Source organism: Grammomys surdaster, unplaced genomic scaffold, assembly GCF_004785775.1.
Source record: "Grammomys surdaster isolate TR1022 unplaced genomic scaffold, NIH_TR_1.0 140, whole genome shotgun sequence".
Lineage (NCBI taxonomy): Eukaryota > Metazoa > Chordata > Mammalia > Rodentia > Muridae > Grammomys > Grammomys surdaster.
The window spans coordinates 7,360,913-7,378,004 of record NW_021604598.1 but is presented as its reverse complement, the minus strand read 5'-3'; the positions used below and the strand labels follow the sequence as shown (position 1 = coordinate 7,378,004).

At 40.1% G+C, this 17,092-nt stretch overlaps 1 protein-coding gene across 1 annotated transcript in view; it reads left to right on the top strand.

Moving 5' to 3' along the window:
- The first annotated feature begins 360 nt into the window (after positions 1-360).
- The window catches only part of Glb1l3 (galactosidase beta 1 like 3), a 42,648-nt gene continuing 25,916 nt past the window's right edge, over positions 361-17,092 (top strand). The window contains exons 1-7 of the mRNA XM_028763897.1: positions 361-608; positions 1,261-1,362; positions 1,517-1,729; positions 5,360-5,428; positions 6,175-6,270; positions 7,489-7,597; positions 9,603-9,695. Coding sequence (XP_028619730.1) covers positions 595-608; positions 1,261-1,362; positions 1,517-1,729; positions 5,360-5,428; positions 6,175-6,270; positions 7,489-7,597; positions 9,603-9,695 — 696 coding nt within the window. The 5' untranslated portion in view covers positions 361-594. The remainder of the gene's footprint in view (positions 609-1,260; positions 1,363-1,516; positions 1,730-5,359; positions 5,429-6,174; positions 6,271-7,488; positions 7,598-9,602; positions 9,696-17,092) is intronic.

Genomic DNA, 17,092 nt, shown 5'->3' with positions numbered 1-17,092 from the left:
TTTACTCCAAACTAGTTTTTCAAAAGGCTATTGGGAATCGGCTTGTTTCCTTCATTTCTTTCTCAGTCTGTCTTTGGTGTATGGGAAGGTTGTGGATTTTATAAACTGTTACTTTGGCTGAAGTGCTTATCGGATGTATGAATTTCCTGGAGTCTTCTGTTCTTGCTCCTTCCTCTCTCTGATCGTTGTATTGTGAGCCAGCTGGCTGCATACATAGTTTGAGGAAGCCAAAGCCGAGATAACCCTGATGATCCTCCCTTTTAATTCCCAGTGCTGAGAGGCATTTGGGGACAAAGGGAGGCTAGGACATCTTGTCGACTTTGCTGTACAGGGTCGTCCAGAGACAATAACTTCTTGTCAACACTGTTCCTGAAGACTCTGGATCTAGATGCTGGCTGCAAGCCTGCTGTAGCATTGTGGTATCAAGGTTGTGGGACACTCCCACCACCTCTCCATCTCAACTCTTGACGTATTTTCATCCATCCACCAGCAGTGCATCGGGCCTGGCAGATGTAAGTCCTAACTGGAGGTTGTGTGTCTGAGGCACCTGAGAGAGCAGGAGCTGCAAGGACCTTCGTTTCCTGGCTTCCAGTGATGGCATACCTCAGGTGACCCTTTCTACTTCCCCTGAAGTCTCTAGAGTCCAAAACCCCACCCCTGCCAGCTCTTTAAGGCACATGCCCCTCCTGAACTCCCTCAACCCCATCATCCTGAGTATGATTACCTGGAGGCCTCTAGATCTCCCACATGGTATTTTGTAGGTCAGCCAGTCAGGCATGTATAAGGATTTGTGGTGCTAGTGCCCAGGACTTTTCTTTTCAAGTCTCTCTGCCTCATCTCTCCCTCTGCAGATCCCTCTGTACCCTACCCTACTGAGGGTCTGCATATTGACTCTGAGCACCACAGAGAGTTGAGGATGGCGAGAAGGTGCTTTGTTGTATTGTCTCAGCCTCCCCGTACCCTGTTAATGGAGTGTCCCACCTTTCCTGAATCTCTCCCTGCCCAGTGCCCAATTTCATCCTGTTGTGATGTGTCCTATGCGGGGGTGGGGGGTGGGGAGGATTTGTGGGAGTCCTGGAATTGGGGGACTCGGATGGAACTGGGCGGAGCTACAGCCTCCCGTTTCCCAGGTTCTCTGAGAGAACACCTGTAATGGATGTCCTTTGCCACAGGCCTATAGAAGGTTCTGAAGCAACTTTCTAGTCCTTGTGAGTCAAGGGGCCACCATGTTTCCCCTGTCATTGTCTCTTTTCCTTACAGCAAGCATCATTACTGGAGAAGAATCATGGCCATCTTCTTCCTGCCACTTGTCTTACCAGGTTTTGCTCCTCGCTCAGAGGAGGTGTTTAAGTCTCCTACCAGGTTGGTGTGAGTAGGGAGCGGGAAGCATCGTCCCATTTCCTGGGGAAAATAAGGGGCACAAGCAGACCAGTGTATCCTTCTAACAGGAGTCTTGCTGCCATAGAAGTTTGCAGCAGTTTCTGCTTACCTCTTTTCTTTATTCCCTCCAATCTAGGTTCAGCTGGTCTCGTCTGCCCCCCTCCGAGCTGAAGAAAAGATCTGTAGGACTTAGTACTAAAACCAATGCTCAGGGCCAAGCATACTTCACCCTGGAAGGGCACAAGTTCATGATAGTTGGAGGCTCCATACACTACTTCCGGGTGCCTAGGGAGTATTGGAAGGACCGCTTGTTGAAGCTGCAGGCCTGTGGATTCAACACTGTCACTACGTGAGTACCCCCACTTCAGCCTTCACAACATATGTCCTAACAGACATTTGCAGACTGGCAAAGTTGGGGTTCTGTTTTTGAGAGCAAGATAAGAAGACTTAGTTCTAGAGCAGTCATTTCCAGCAGGTTCTTTTGCAGTTGTGTCCAGTTGCCACTTAGCTTATCATACTTAGTTTGTTCTTCAATCAAAGCTTTGGATAAAGTTGATAAGAGGATGGGTACTTTATCAGCAAATGCCATTGGATCACTTATGAGCCACTAGCCTTAGTGACATGCTGAAGGCATATACATATACATATACATCATATACATATTCCATCTCTCACTTTCTTTTTCTCTTCTTCTCTCTTCTCTCTCTCTTCTTCCCTTTGTTCCTCTTTCTCACCTTCCTCTTTTCCTCTTCCTCTTCTGGGATTTCTACTTCTTTATTATATTTTTGATTAATTAGAGAAGTCTGTTATTTATGTGACCACCTCATGGAGTTCTATTAATATAAACACATAAATTCGGTCGTGTGAAAATAAATAAATAAAATAAAAAATAAATTCAGTCGTGTGAAACTCAATCTCTAATGTATGGGAAGAGAAAGAGTGCAAAAATTAGCAGCAAAATGCCATGTAGTATATGAGGCTTTGCATCTATAATAAATATTAATGTTGTGAAGGTGAGAATTTTAAACTTCACATTGTCCTTTTAATTCTTCATTTGCCATCATGCATTATTGTATATTGAGCATTTTAAAAAAAAGAAAGCCCCCTCTTTAGTTGACTTCATAAACCTACACACTGTTCATCCATCTATCTTACAGGACCAGAGCAAAACAACACAGCTTGAGCATCTGAGACCCTTCTTCTTGAGTGTCCTCCACCATGCTTTGGTGGCAAAGCTTAACACCTACTTACTGAAGCCAACCAAAGAGAATGTGAAGCTGAAAAGCGGCAAGCTGATGCATGGCTCACTTAATGCACCAATGATTTAGTCAGAAATAATTGAGTTTCTCTAGCTTTTGCAGTGTAGGTGATACAAACTTTTCACACACTAGCAAGCAATCTACTGCTGGGTTACAGCCTGTAATTATTGAGTTTTACTAAGAGCTATTAGTGGCACCATACTTCTTTTTCCCCTCTTCTCTTGAAGTGATGATTTATATTTACAATTTTGTTGCTGTTTAGTCACCTAGAGTCCTTGAATAAACTCTAGTTATGTGACAAACACAGGTGTACATGCATCCACTGACTAGTAGATTCAATTTAGTAGAGGTCTGTTATAAATATGTTGATTATATGGTTATGACTGAAATTGATTTAAATATTGTGTATGCCCTTATACATACTTCATCTCAGACTTATAAATAAGATCATAGAGTGAATCTTTTTCTACTCTTTGAAAATGATTTATACAGACTTACTTTTACAGTGAATGCTCATTAAGATTTACCTATAAGATCCTGTGATGTAATCTATGACTATGAGGGGATGATTCAGGGACCTTCAGTAATTATGAAATCATGTCTTTTCTTTCTCCTGAGTGTATTTCATTTGTCTATGTCTTTTCCTTTCTGTTCTATTTTGATTTATTCAGGCTAAAATTTTTCCATTTTTCTGTCCTATACTTACCAGAAGTTATACATTATATTGTGTAATTGAGTCATTGTTTCCTTTTTAAATCTCATTTTGTGGTTTTTAGTATTATTAAACAAGTACTTTGCAGCTTTGTTGATCATTTCTGTCTATTAGCTTTTCTGTTTCACAATTTCTGAGTTCCACACAAATCCTCATGTCCTTTTCATTTGGCTTAGTATCTCCTCTCCTTACACCTTCTTTTCTTCTGAGTTGAATATGCTGCTTTAAAAGACATTTACTTTCAAATATTTTATTGTACTTTTCCTCTTGATCCATTAGCTACTTTGGAGATATGTTTTATTTTATTTGTTTAGCCTTATCCTTATCTTTTTTTAACTGTCATCTTCTAATTTTGTTGCACTGTGGAACTTTTGGAATGTAATGAAATTTACTTTGATAGTCTCCGTTGATAGTTTTCAGTTGCATTTTCAAAACAGGATGTAGTATAGGCATGGTATGGCTATAGTTCCAGAAGGCTGTGGGCAGAGGCAGGAGGATGATGAGTTGGAAGCCATCTTGAGCTACAGAGGATACTGAAACCTAGTCTCAACAAACCTCCATATAAATTTGTTGATTATTAGATTCTTTGTGTATTTATTATATCTTGTTGTATGTGTGTGTTTGCATACATGGTGCATATTTGTGTATGTGTATGCATGTGCACATGTGCCATAGTGCATGCACAAATGTCAGAGACAGCCTTAGGTACAAGTCCTCATCTTCTACCTTATTTAAGACAGGAGTCTCATTCTCTTTTCACTGTGTGTGCCATGATAAGTGGCCCATGTGTTTCTGAAACTTTTCTTGTCCCCTTCCCTCTAGGACCATAGTGATTAAAGTTGCTTGAGCTACAGATGTGGCTTTTATATTCATGGGTTCTGGAGATTTTCACTGGTCCTTACACTTGTGGGACAAACACTTGCTTTCCCTGCCATCTTTAAACAGATCCTGACGTTTAGTTGTCTATTGAGATCGATATCCTTATCACTCTTTTGCTGTTTGTTGTCTTTGTTTCTTGGGCATTTCATTCCTCCAGCTCTGCCTGTAAAGCCGATTTATCCATCTTCTGTCCCAGACATCTCTCCTCCTCTTTACTCAATGCTATGTTATTAAGAGGATAGAAAGTCATGATAGTGTGTTTGCTGGATGGATCTTTCCTCGCCATTTTTATTTCTGGCCATATCTATTTGCAAATTTAGAATATATTTACTTGTTAGTAGTTGGAGGAACAATTTTACTTTATCTATATATATATTTTATATTTTTCCATTCATCTTCCTTAGTCACATATAAGGAAATTGTGACTTTCATTGTGTTCTCACAAGTTACAACTATAAATATTGCTATGGGTATTATTTTCAACAGACCAACTTTTTCATTCCTCCATCTTAAATTCAGTCAAACCCAATACCATGTAACACTTTTATCATTCCAACTGTTCCACTGCACAAAAACTATGTGTTTAAAAATCAGAGCTTGGGAAATTAGGTTAGGAGCACTATACTGCAAACTGTGTCATTGATACACACAGAATCACATTGTAAGAACAAATGTTGAACATGTCCTTTGATGTGGGGTACACAAAGCCCTATGGGTACTGTCCCTGGCTGGCTCTCTCCTTCCTGAGATTGAAAGGCTGGACTGTCATTTATACTATTGGTTTGTAGACACTATTTGACTATTCTTATTTTAATTAATTCTTAGAAATAATTATTAAGAGTTTTATACATTTTATTATGTTTTCTCATTCTCTTTATGTTCTTGCTAATTATTTTAAAGAGTAGGTCTGTGAGAGAAAAATATGTAAACCTGTAGAAACTTAGGATAATTGACATATTGAAGCATAGTTGGATAATAGGGAAAACATGGCTCTGTCAGTATAGCAGAGGCTAATTTTCATTGGAAACTTCAACTCAGTGCAACACAGAGGCACACTGGAGCTTGGTCTGGTCACCATATGAATGGGGGGAATATGATGCTTATTGTACTTCTCTGTCCCCTCTTCCAGCTACATCCCATGGAACCTCCATGAACAAGAGAAGGGGAAATTCGACTTCTCCGAGATCCTGGATCTGGAGTATGTGGTCTTTCTGCCTCTGTTAGCTGACCCAAGAAGGATATTTCTGGGGGTGCAGATACTTGAGATTGAAGAGAATCCCTCAGTATGTCTCAGTTCTGCTTTGAGAACAGAGAGGACCTGACTCTGAAGTCTTATCCTCAGGGTCTGCACTCAGAATTTGGATATTCTCTAACCATGGCTTTTCATTTTGAAGCTTTTGATTTCCCATTTCACTGAAGTTAGGAATCTAAGACACCAGATGCAACCAGACTAGAGGAGACAATACACCTGAGTTGGAATTGGGGTTGCCTCAGGTTAGCAAGGCTGATGTTGGGGACAGAGCCCCTGTCTCCAGTGTGATCCCTCTAGTAGGGCTCTGGGAATGGTTATGATGCTTGAGATAGTGCAGACACAGCTCACAGAGTCTCTGGCCTCCTACCTGTTGCAATGATTCCACAGCTGTGTTATGTTAATGGTTTTTTAAATAAGTGTGTTATGCAGTTTTTCTCTTAACCTAGCTAGCTCCCAAATAATTGAGACTGAGACTAGATTTATTTCTATAGCTTTAAGGGTGTGATAGTTGAGCAGTATTACTCTTTTTTTAACCCTCTAAACTAATCTGGCTACCTCCCAGTAAAAATCCCTTTGATACTTGAATTTTAGTACTGACCTGGCTCTCTGGGCTTCAGATGTTTTCTCTATACCCTCTATAGTCAACCTCTTTGGACCATCCAAATAGGGGCTGACTTTGTTTCTCTTTCTAGGGCATATGTTTTGTTGGCTGAGACTATTGGGCTGTGGGTGATTCTTCGACCAGGGCCATACATCTGTGCTGAGGTTGACCTGGGTGGATTACCTAGGTGAGCTACTCCAGAGCTTGTGTTGTGACTTAGTAAGGTGTTTTACCCTGCAGTAAGTAATTTTTCAAGCCAGTGAGTATAGTTGTCACTGTCACTGGTTGTCCTGAATTGAACTGCCTGCCCTGTCAGTGGAATGATGTTTAGAGTATTGGAGGAGGTTTGGATGCCTCCGCCATCCTGGTTTTCAGAAGCATACTTGTGATGTGGATCTTGGTGCATTGAATACGTGGCGATTAAGACCAGTACAAAGACAGATGTAGCCATACAGGACTTGTCATCTTGTTGCTCCACAGAAAAAGGTGTAATGCACATCTTCATTCTTTTTATGAGCTGAACTAAAGGGACGTAAGGCTCTAGAGGAATATGATGACAAGTACTGTTCTCCTTCTAGAGACCTCAGATGTGTCTCTGGGTGAAGGCAGGTGACCTTTTTCCACACACTGAGATCTCAACTCATTCTCTGTCTTCTTGCCTTTCTGGCTTATTCTTTTATCATGACACCTACTCTCAGCTCAATAAATAGAAGCACAGGGTCCTTTTCTGTCATCCTTCTCAGAGACTGGACACTTGCCCTTCTAGGTTTTGCTTCCAGGTGAGCCTCATTGCTCCTAAGGTCAGAAAATAAAACAAAACTTTTCTTTAAGATAGGCTCTGCCACAACTAGGTGATGTATTGAAAAATCATGAGTTTAAATTGCAGGAGTATTGGGAAAGCCAGATACTTCTTGAATGCCTTCAGGAGCCTGGCCTTTCTCCAGTTTATTGGCCTGTGAACTACTATTCTTCCTGAAGTCTTAGGTATTCGAGGAAAATGTGACCCTGTGCCTGAGGAGTAGAGACTATCTGAAGGGCTAAGAATCATATTCTAAAGAGCTGAAGGTTAGCATGGAAAAAAGCTAAGACTTGGAAGCATTGCCAGGGTCAGTCTCTCAGCCTGACTTTCTAGAGCTGGGAAGAACTAAATTGCCTGGAGATGGGGATGGCCTGTTTCCTGGTTTGTCTCACACATCTCTAGAGTTTTTGACGACATTGTAAAAAGCCCATATGATACAGATCCCCTGAACAGTTTGAATATCCTGGTGCTATGGTCATTGAGTAGACAGAGGCATCCAAGCTAGAGGCGGCTCTGAGCAGAGACATCTGCTGTGCTCAGCTGGCCAGGCCCATCCTCCCTCCTGCTTCCTCCTTCACATACTAATGTTTTGCTTCTTGTCCCTAGCTGGCTTCTGCGAAATCCTGTGACAGATCTGAGAACAACCAACCAGAACTTTGTTGAGGCTGTTGACAAGTATTTTGACCATCTGATTCCCAAAATACTTCCTCTCCAGGTGAAAATGTCCCTTCTAAATTCAACAACAACAACAACAATAACAACAACAACAACAACACAACAAACAAACTAACAAACAACAGGCGGGGGAGCGTTGTAGAAAATGAAAGCACTTTATTAGCAGGGTTAGAAAAATCATATTCTGAAGTTAGCAGAGTATTAGCATCATAGGCTGCATGATAGCATTTTAGAGGGTGAGTTTCCAATTTTAAAGGACAAGGGAGTTTATAACTATTGTAAGTTTTATTGTTTTGTGTTAGGAGGGGTCAGGTGAGCTTCATACTAAGTGATGAGCTTGACCTAGCCTATATGTCAAGAGTCACAAGGCAGGAAAACACTAAGGTAAGATTGTAATTTAGACTGCCACAACATTTTATTCTCTCAGAGAGTGCAAGAGAGTTTGGCTAGATTTCTGATGAGAGGGGTGGTCTTCAAGATCACGTGCAATTAAACAACATTCACTTTGGAGAAATACTTGTGGCTCGCCATCGAATAGGCAATTCCCAGTCGCTCTAGGCTACCAAATGAATTTTCTTACAAGTTAGATCTAGACCGTCAAGTTAAGTATAGAATCTTGGATTGGTCTTTGTGACTTTGCCCCAGACCCTCTAAAAAGACATCACATGAGACAGGGATAATACAAGAGGTTGCGCCAGTTGTCTGTATGTACCAGATACCTGCTAAGTTCACTCACCAGCTCATTGACAGTGGCTACTCTAAATTACTCCTGTTATTTTAACTGGTAAATTCTGGGGAAAATGAAATGAAATGTGTGTGTGTGTGTGTGTGTGTGTGTATGTGTGTGTGTTATGGTAAAATAAAATTTTTCTCATGCCCCATACTAATTTATTTGTCCTTTTAGAAGACAAGCATTTTTCTTAACCATACTTTTATATACTCCCCTCAAATTTGCATGTTCTTTTAACGCAAAGCACAGAACTCCCTGTAGACATTTTCTTGTCACTTGAGAATCTATATGTGAAAATTGTCACTCTTCTTGATCACTGCACAGTGTTGCACAGTAGAATAGACGACATACTTTGTCCTATTCATGGATATTGGAAATTTTCAGTTTTACTCTATAATACATGATGTGGCTGATTTCATGCATCAGTTTGTGTTTGTGATTACTGTTTCTGGTTTGGTATCTCCCAGTGGATACCAAACACAGACACTGTGCACTTTCATTCTTTACAGGATACCTGATGTGTGGAGAAAACGATGTCTTTCATTTTCAATAGTCAGCCTTCAGCACATACTGAGACATGATAAAAATGTCCATGTATAATGCCATACTGTTTGTAAGACACCAATTGTTCAGTTTTCTTTGGTTTGATAAGCAAAATATAAGTGTCTCTTAAAAATATGATTGCAAGTTAAATAATCACTTCTTGATATAGCCTGAGACAAGAAAGATAACAAATTCTCAAGAATTTTCCAAAAATGTGTTTAGAAATGTCATCCTTGCAGCTGAGGATGAGATGCTGATGATTTATGAAGCCATCTGTTTTCTTCCTGGACATTGATAGCACCCAGTTAGTTCTTACTGAGCACTGGCTCTGTGCAGGTTCCATGATCATGGGGAAATGAAAATCAGTCTGTGCAGAAGGAAAAGAGGAAGGTACATAAAAGAGAGGGAGCTGTATGAAGTACCTGCTCATAGGAGTTGTGGGAGTGGATAGGAGGTCTATGTGATGGATTAGGTGGGAAAGTGGGTAGTGAGTTTGGAGTTGGAGATACGGAAGTTAGATTTGCGGGTTTGAGAGCTCATAGCTAATGAATATGAGAAACAGAAAATAAACTCTTGCTCATATAACCATAAAACATTGTGAAAGGTAAGACACCTTCAGGAGCTTTTGTGCCTAAAGATGAATGAAGGTGCCTGTCTCCAGCACATGAGAAAGCACCATGTCAGTTTTGGTATCTTTATTAGCATCCCAGACTCCAGGCTTTTGCTCTAATAGAAGCATATTATCTTCAACTGTCATGTGTTTGCTACTCAGTACCGCCATGGTGGCCCTGTTATTGCTGTCCAAGTAGAGAATGAATATGGTTCATTTCAAAAGGATGGGAAGTACATGGATTACTTGGCAAAGGTAAGGATAAATTGCTTTGGATCTATACTTTTATAACCTTCTCAGTTTTGTGCCCTTCTGAAATGCATATGTGAGTTCCAGCCTTGTGGGTGGTATGTGACTTTTCTTGGAGAGATGTGAACAAACTCGCTAAAATACTGATGACAGAATGAAGAAATGATTCCACCCAAGTCTAGCTTAATGAATCAGTGAGTTTATTGACATTTCTCATAAGAGCATGGGAAGTTCAAAGATAGCTGAATCATGGAAAAGCCAGACAGTACTATCTTTGGAACTTGCCACATGACTTGCAGATAATTTGACCTATTATAGTCTTCCCTCCACAGTAGGTGTTACTGCTTATGTAACCTTGGGGAAAAGCCTTGGCAATCTCCCATTTCAGGAGCTTTCTGATTCATCTAAGTTTTGTTTACTTCCAACACAGAAACTGGGAATGAATGGCCTGAATTCAGTCATTGTCATTCAGCTAATATTACTTTTTCTTGATTTTTTTTAAAAAAAGGTACTGAGCTGGATGTGGTCACGTACATGTGTAGGAGGCAGAGGCAGGAGGATCAAGAGCTCAAGGGCATCCTCAGCTACAGAGCAAGTTCAAGGGCAGCATAGGCTATAGAAAGCCCTATGTTTTTTTTTTTCAAATTGGACATTTTATTTACATTTCAGATGTTTTCCCCTTATCCCATTTCCCCCCCTCCCGCCCAGGAACCCTCTATCCCATCACCCCTCCCCATGCTTCCCTGAGGATGTGCCCCCACCTACCCCTACTCTCACCACCCCACTCTCGAATTCCCCCCAACATGGCGTCCAGCCTTCATGGGACCAAGAATCTCCTCTCCCACCTATGCCTGACAGGACCATCCTCCCTTGCATATATAGCTGGAGCCATGGGTCCCTCCCTAAGTGCTCCCAGGCTGGTGGTTTAGACCCTGGGGGCTCTGGTTGGTTGGTATTGTTGCTCTCCTCATGGGGTCTCAAACCCTTTCAACTCTTTCAGTCTTCACTCTAACTCCTCCATTGGGAACCCCATGATCAGTTCAACGGTTAGCTGTGAGTATCTGCCTCTGAATATGTCAGACTCTTGCAGACCTCTAAGGAGACAGCTATGTCAGGCTCCTGTCAGCATATACTTCCTGACATCCACATCAGCTTCTACCTTTGGTGACTGCACATGGAATGGATACCCAGGTGGAATCGTCTGCAGATGACCCCTCCTTCAACTTCTGTCCTACACTTTGTCTCCATATTTGCTCCCTTGAGTATTTTGTTGCTCCTTCTAAGAAGGACCGAAGCATCCCCATTTGGTCTTCCTTCTTCATGAGCTTCATGTGGTCTGTGAGTTGAATCTTGGGTATTTCAAGCTTCTGGGCTAAAATCCAATAATCAGTGAGTGCATACCATGTGTGTTCTTTTGTGATTGGGTTACCTCACTCAGGATAATATTTTCTAGTTCCATTCATTTACCTAAAAATTTCTTGAATTCATTGTTTTTAATAGCTGAGTAATATTCCATTGTGTAAATGTACCACATTTTTTGTATCCATTCCTCTGTTGAAGGACATCTGGGTTCGTTCCAGCTTCTGGCTATTATAAATAAAGCTGCTATGAGCATGGTGGAGCATATGTCCTTGTTATATGTTAGAGCATCTTCTGGGTATATGCCCAGGAGTGGTATAGCTGGGTCCTCAGGTAATGCTATGTCCAATTTTCTGAGGAACAGCCAGACTGTTTTCCAGAGTGGTTGCACCATCTTGCAATCCCACCGACAATGGAGGAGTGTTCCTCTTTCTCCACATCCTTGCCAGCATCTCCTATCACCTGAGTTTTTGATCTTAGCCATTTTGACTTGTGTGAGGTGGAGTCTCAGGGTTGTTTTGATTTGCATTTCCCTGATGACTAAGGATGCTGAATATTTCATTAGGTGGTTCTTGGCCATTCGTGTTTCCTCAGTTGAGAACTCTTTGTTTAGCTCTGTACCCCATTTTTAAATAAGGTTATTTGGTTGTCTAGAGTCTAATTTCTTGAGTTATTTGCAAATATTGGATATTAATCCTCTATCAGATGTGGGATTGGTAAAGATCTTTTCCCAATCTGTTGGTTGCCATTTTGTCCTATTGACAGTGTCCTTTGCCTAACAGAAATTTTGCAATTTTATGAAGTCCCATTTGTCAATTCTTGATCTTAGAGCATAAGCCATTGGTCTTCTGTTCAGGAACTTTTCCACTGTGCCTAGGTATTCGAGGGACTTCCCTACCTTCTTTTCTATTAGTTTCAGTGTATCTGGTTTTATGTGGAGGTCCTTTATCCACTTGGACTTCAGATTTGTACAAGGAGATAAGAATGGATTTTCATTCTTGTACATGTTGTCATTCAGTTGAACCAGCACCATTTGTTGAAAATGCTATCCTTTTTCCACTTGATGGTTTTAGCTCCTTTGTCAAAGATCAAATGACCATAGGTGTCTGGGTTCATTTCTGGGTCATCAATTCTATTCCACTGATCTTGCTGCCTGTCTCTGTACCAATACCATGCAGTTTTTTATCACTATTGCTCTGAAATACAGCTTGAGGTCAGGGATGGTGATTCCTCCAGAAGTTCTTTTATTGTTGAGAATAGTTTTTGCTATCCTGGGTTTTTTGTTATTCCAAATAAATTTGAGAATATCTCTTTCTAACTCTGTGAAGAATTGAGTTGGTATTTTAATGGAGATTGCATTGAATCTGTAGATTGCTTTTGGCAAGATGGCCATTTTTACTATATTAATCCTGCCGGTCCATGAGCATGGGAGATCTTTCCATTTTCTGAGATCTTCTTTTATTTCTTTCTTCAGAGATTTGAAGTTCCTGTCATACAGATCTTTCACTTGCTTAGTTAGATTCACACCAAGGTATTTTATATTATTTGTGATTATTGTGAAGGGTATCATTTCCCTAATTTCTTTTTCAGCCTGTTTATCTTTCACGTAGAGGAAGGCTACTGATTTGTTTGAGTTGATTTTGTAACCAGACACTTTGCTGAAGTTGTTTATCAGGTTTAGGAGTTCTCTGGTGGAAGTTCTGGGGTCACTTAAGTATACTATCATATCATCTGAAAATAGTGATGTTTTGACTTCTTCCTTTCCTATTTGTATTCTTTTGACTTCTTTTTGTTGTCTAATTGCTCTGGCTAGGACTTCCAGTACTATATTGACTAGGTAGGGAGAGAGTAGGCAGCCTTGACTAGTCCCTGATCTTAGTGGGATTGCTTCAAGTTTCTCTCCATTTAGTTTGATGTTGGCTACTGGTTTGCTGTATATTGCTTTTGCTATGTTTAGGTATGGGGCTTGAATTCCTGATCTTTCCAAGACTTTTACCATGAAGGGGTGTTGAATTTTGTCAAATGCTTTCTCAGCATCTAGTGAGATGATCATGTGGTTTTTTTCTTTGAGTTTGTTTATACAGTGGATTACATTGATGGATTTCTGTATATTGAACCATCACCTGCATTCCTGGGATAAAGCCCACTTGATCATGATGGATGATTGTTTTGATGTGTTCTTGGATTCAGTTTGCAAAAATTTTATTGAGTATTTTTTCATTGATATTCATAAGGGAGACTGGTCTGAGGTTCTCTTTCTTTGTTTTATCTTTCTGAGGTTTAGGTTTGAGTGTGATTGTAGCTTCATAGAACGAATTGGGTAGTGTTCCTTCTGTTTCTATTTTGTGGAATAGTTTGAAGAGAATTGGTCTTAGGTCTTCCTTGAAGGTCTGATAGAATTCTGCACTAAAACTATCTGGTCCTGGGCTTTTTTTGGTGGGGAGACTTTCAATGACTGCTGCTATGTCTTCAGGGGTTATGGGACTGTTTAGATGGTTTATTTGCTCCTGATTTAACTTTGGTACCTAGTATCTTTCTAGAAAATTGCCCATTTCATCCAGACTTTCCAGTTTTTTGAATATAGGCCTTTGTAGTATGATCTGATGATTTTTAAAATTTCTGGCTTCTGTTGTTATGTCTTCCTTTTCAGTTGTGATTTTATTAATTTGGATACTGTCTCTGTGCTCTCTGGTTAGTCTGGCTAAGGATTTATCTATTTTGTTGATTTTCTCAAAGAACCAGCTCCTGGTTTTGTTGATTTTTTTGTATAGTGTTTTATAGTTGGTTGATTTCAGCCCTGAGTTTGATTATTTCCTGCCCTCTACTCCTCTTGGGTGTATTTGCTTCTTTTTGTTCTAGAGCTTTCAGGTGTGCTGTCAAGTTGCTAGTGTATGCTCTCTCCAGTTTCTTTCTGGAGGCACTGAGAGCTATGAAGTTTCCTCTTAGCACTGCTTTCATTGTGTCCCATAAGTTTTTGTATGATGTGCTTTCATTTTCATTAAATTCTAAATAGTCTTTAATTTCTTTATTTCTTCCTTGACTAAGTAATCATTGAGTAGAGCATTGTTCAGTTTCTACATGCATGAGGGTTTTCCTTTGGTTTTGTCATTATTAAAGACCAGCTTTAGTCCGTGGTGATCTGATAGGATGCATGGGATTATTTCAATCTTTTTGTATCTGTTGAAGCCTGTTTTGTGACCGATTATATGGTCTATTTTGGAGAAGGTACCATGAGGTGCTGAGAAAAAGGGATATTCTTTTGTTTTAGGGTGAAATGTTCTATAGATATCTGTTAAATCCATTTGGTTCATAACTTCTGTTAATTTCAATGTGTCTTTGTTTAGTTTCTGTTTCCATGATCTGTCCATTGCATTGAGCGGGGTGTTGAAATCCCCCACTATTATTGTGTGAGGTGCAATGTGTGTTTTGAGCTTTAGTAAAGTTTCTTTTATGTATGTGGGTGCCCTTGTATTTAGAGCATAGATGTTCAGAATTGTGAGTTCATGTTGGTAGATTTTTTCTTTGATGAGTATGAAGCATCCTTCCTTATCCTTTTTGATTACTTTCGGTTGAAAGTCAATTTTATTTCATATTAGAATGGCTACTCCAGCTTGTTTCTTGGAACCATTTGCTTGGAAAATTGTTTTTCATCCTTTTACTCTGAGGCAGTATATCTGTCTTTGTCTCTGAGGTGCGTTTCCTGTATGCAGCAAAATTCTGGGTTCTGTTTATGTATCCAGTCTGATAGTCTATGTCTCTTTATTGGAGAATTGAGTCCATTGATGTTAAGAGATATGTTTTTAGAGATGGAATTATGTTTGTATAGCTATCTTCTTTTGGGGTTGTTGGAAGATTACTTCCTTGCCTTTTCTAGGTTGTAGTTTCCTTCCTTGTGTTGGCGGTTTCCATCAATCATTCTTTGAAGTGTTAGGTTGTGGGAAGATATTGTGCAAATTTGGTTTTGTCATGGAATATCTTGCTTTCTCCATCTATAGTGTTTGAGAGTTTTGCTGTGTATAGTAGCCTGGGCTGTCATTTGTGTTCTCTTAGGGTCTGTATGATATCAGTCCAGGATCTTCTGTCTTTTATAGTCTCTGGTGAGAAGTCTGTTGTAATTCTTATATGTTTGCCTTTATGTGTTACTTGACCTTTTTCCCTTACTGCTTTTTTTTTTGTTTTGTGCATTTCATGTTTTGATTATTATTTGATAGGAGGTATTTCTTTTCTGGTCTAGTTTGTTTGGCAATTTGTAGGCTTCTTGTATGTTTACGGGCATCTCATTCTTTAGGTTAGGGTTTAGGTTAGGTTTTCCTCTATAATTTTGTTGAAGATATTTACTGGCCCTTTAAGTTGGGAATCTTCATGCTCATCTATACCTATTATCCTTCGGTTAGGTCTTCTCATTGTGTCCTGGATTTCCTGGATGTTTTGGGTTATGAGCTTTTTGCATTTTCTTTGACAGTTGTGTCAATGTTTTTCATGGTGTCTTCTGCATATGACATTTTCTCTTCTACCTCTTGTATTCTGTTGGTGATGCTTGCATCTATGACTCCTGATTTCTTTCTTGCATTTTCTATCTCCAGGGTAGTCTCCCTTTGAGATTTCTTTATTGTTTCTATTTCCATTTTTAGATCCTGGATGGTTTTGTTCAACTCCTTCACCTGTTTGGTTGTGTTTTCTTGCAAATCTTTAAGGAATTTTTGAGTTTCCTCTTTAGGAAACTTCTACCTGTTTACCTGTGTTCTCCTGTACTTCTTTAAGGGAGTTACTTATGTCCTTATTAAAATCCTCTATCATCATCATGAGAAGTAATTTTAATTCTGAATCCTGCTTTTCCAGTGTGATGGGGTGTCCAGAGCTTGCTATGGTGGGAGAACTGGGTTCTGATGATGCCAAGTAACTTTGTTTCTGTTGCTTGTGTTCTTGTGCTTGCCTTTCGCCATCTGGTTAACTCTAGTGTTACCTGTGCTCACTGTGTCTGACTGGAGTCAGTCTTTCAAGTTATCTTGCTTGTGTCAGAGTTCCTTAGAGTCCAGATGTCTCTGTGTTCCTGTGATCCTAAGCTCCTGGGTAGAAGAACTCCTGGGACTCAGGCCGCCTCTGGGATCCTGAAATCCTGTTGCTCTGAGTGTAGTAGCTCCTCTAGGATGGCTCAGGATAAGGTGTCTCCCCAGGAGCAGACCAGCTAGGTGTCTGCCCCAGTCAAAAGGACCTAGAAAGCCCTATCTTAAACAAGAATAGCAACACTAACAGTTACCACTTAACTTCATGTCTATGATTATATGCGGCTATGTGAACATAATAGGTACACAGGGAAGACCTCATGCTTTCTGAGCCATCTGTCTGATTTCCAGGCCGTATGGTCCAAGCAGAGTTTTCAGAATATAGATTTCCCTTGCTACAGACACAGTAGGATTTCTTATTTCTGTTGATAGAATCCGTACAGAGTTCAAGCTTTAGGAAGTTGATTGGTACTCTTAGGACCCAACAAGGTTAGCCTCTCCCTGATAGCCATTCAGAATTTGAGAACACCAGATGTAATAATTTAAAATATAAAAAACAAGTTTATTTACAGCAATGTTGTGGCAACAACCTTCTTTGCGATTCTGAGAGCACCTGCAAAAGTAGAACATGGGTGCTGGAGTTTTTAAAGGCACAAACCACAATTGTCTCAACTCTGGGGATTTTCTGCTATATGAGATATCATGATTTTGTTTTTGTTTTTATTCTTTTCCCGAGCAAGCACTGGTTAAGTGAGATTACAGAAGCAGAATGAACATCTTGTGAATATTGTAGGATAACAATTATACAATAAGGGGAAGGGAGAATAATTTTAGGAAGCAAGCCAAGTGGCTCTGAGATCAGTCTCTTCACTAGGTTGCTGTTAGGACTTGCTTGTTGACAGGGCTGACCTTAGGGCCATGTTCTAGACCTGTGGTCAACAATCCTAAGGCTGAGAATAAGATCCTGCTGACTCCTAGGTTCTCTTCTCTTCTCTTCTCTTCTCTTCTCTTCTCTTCTCTTCTCTTCTCTTCTCTTCTCTT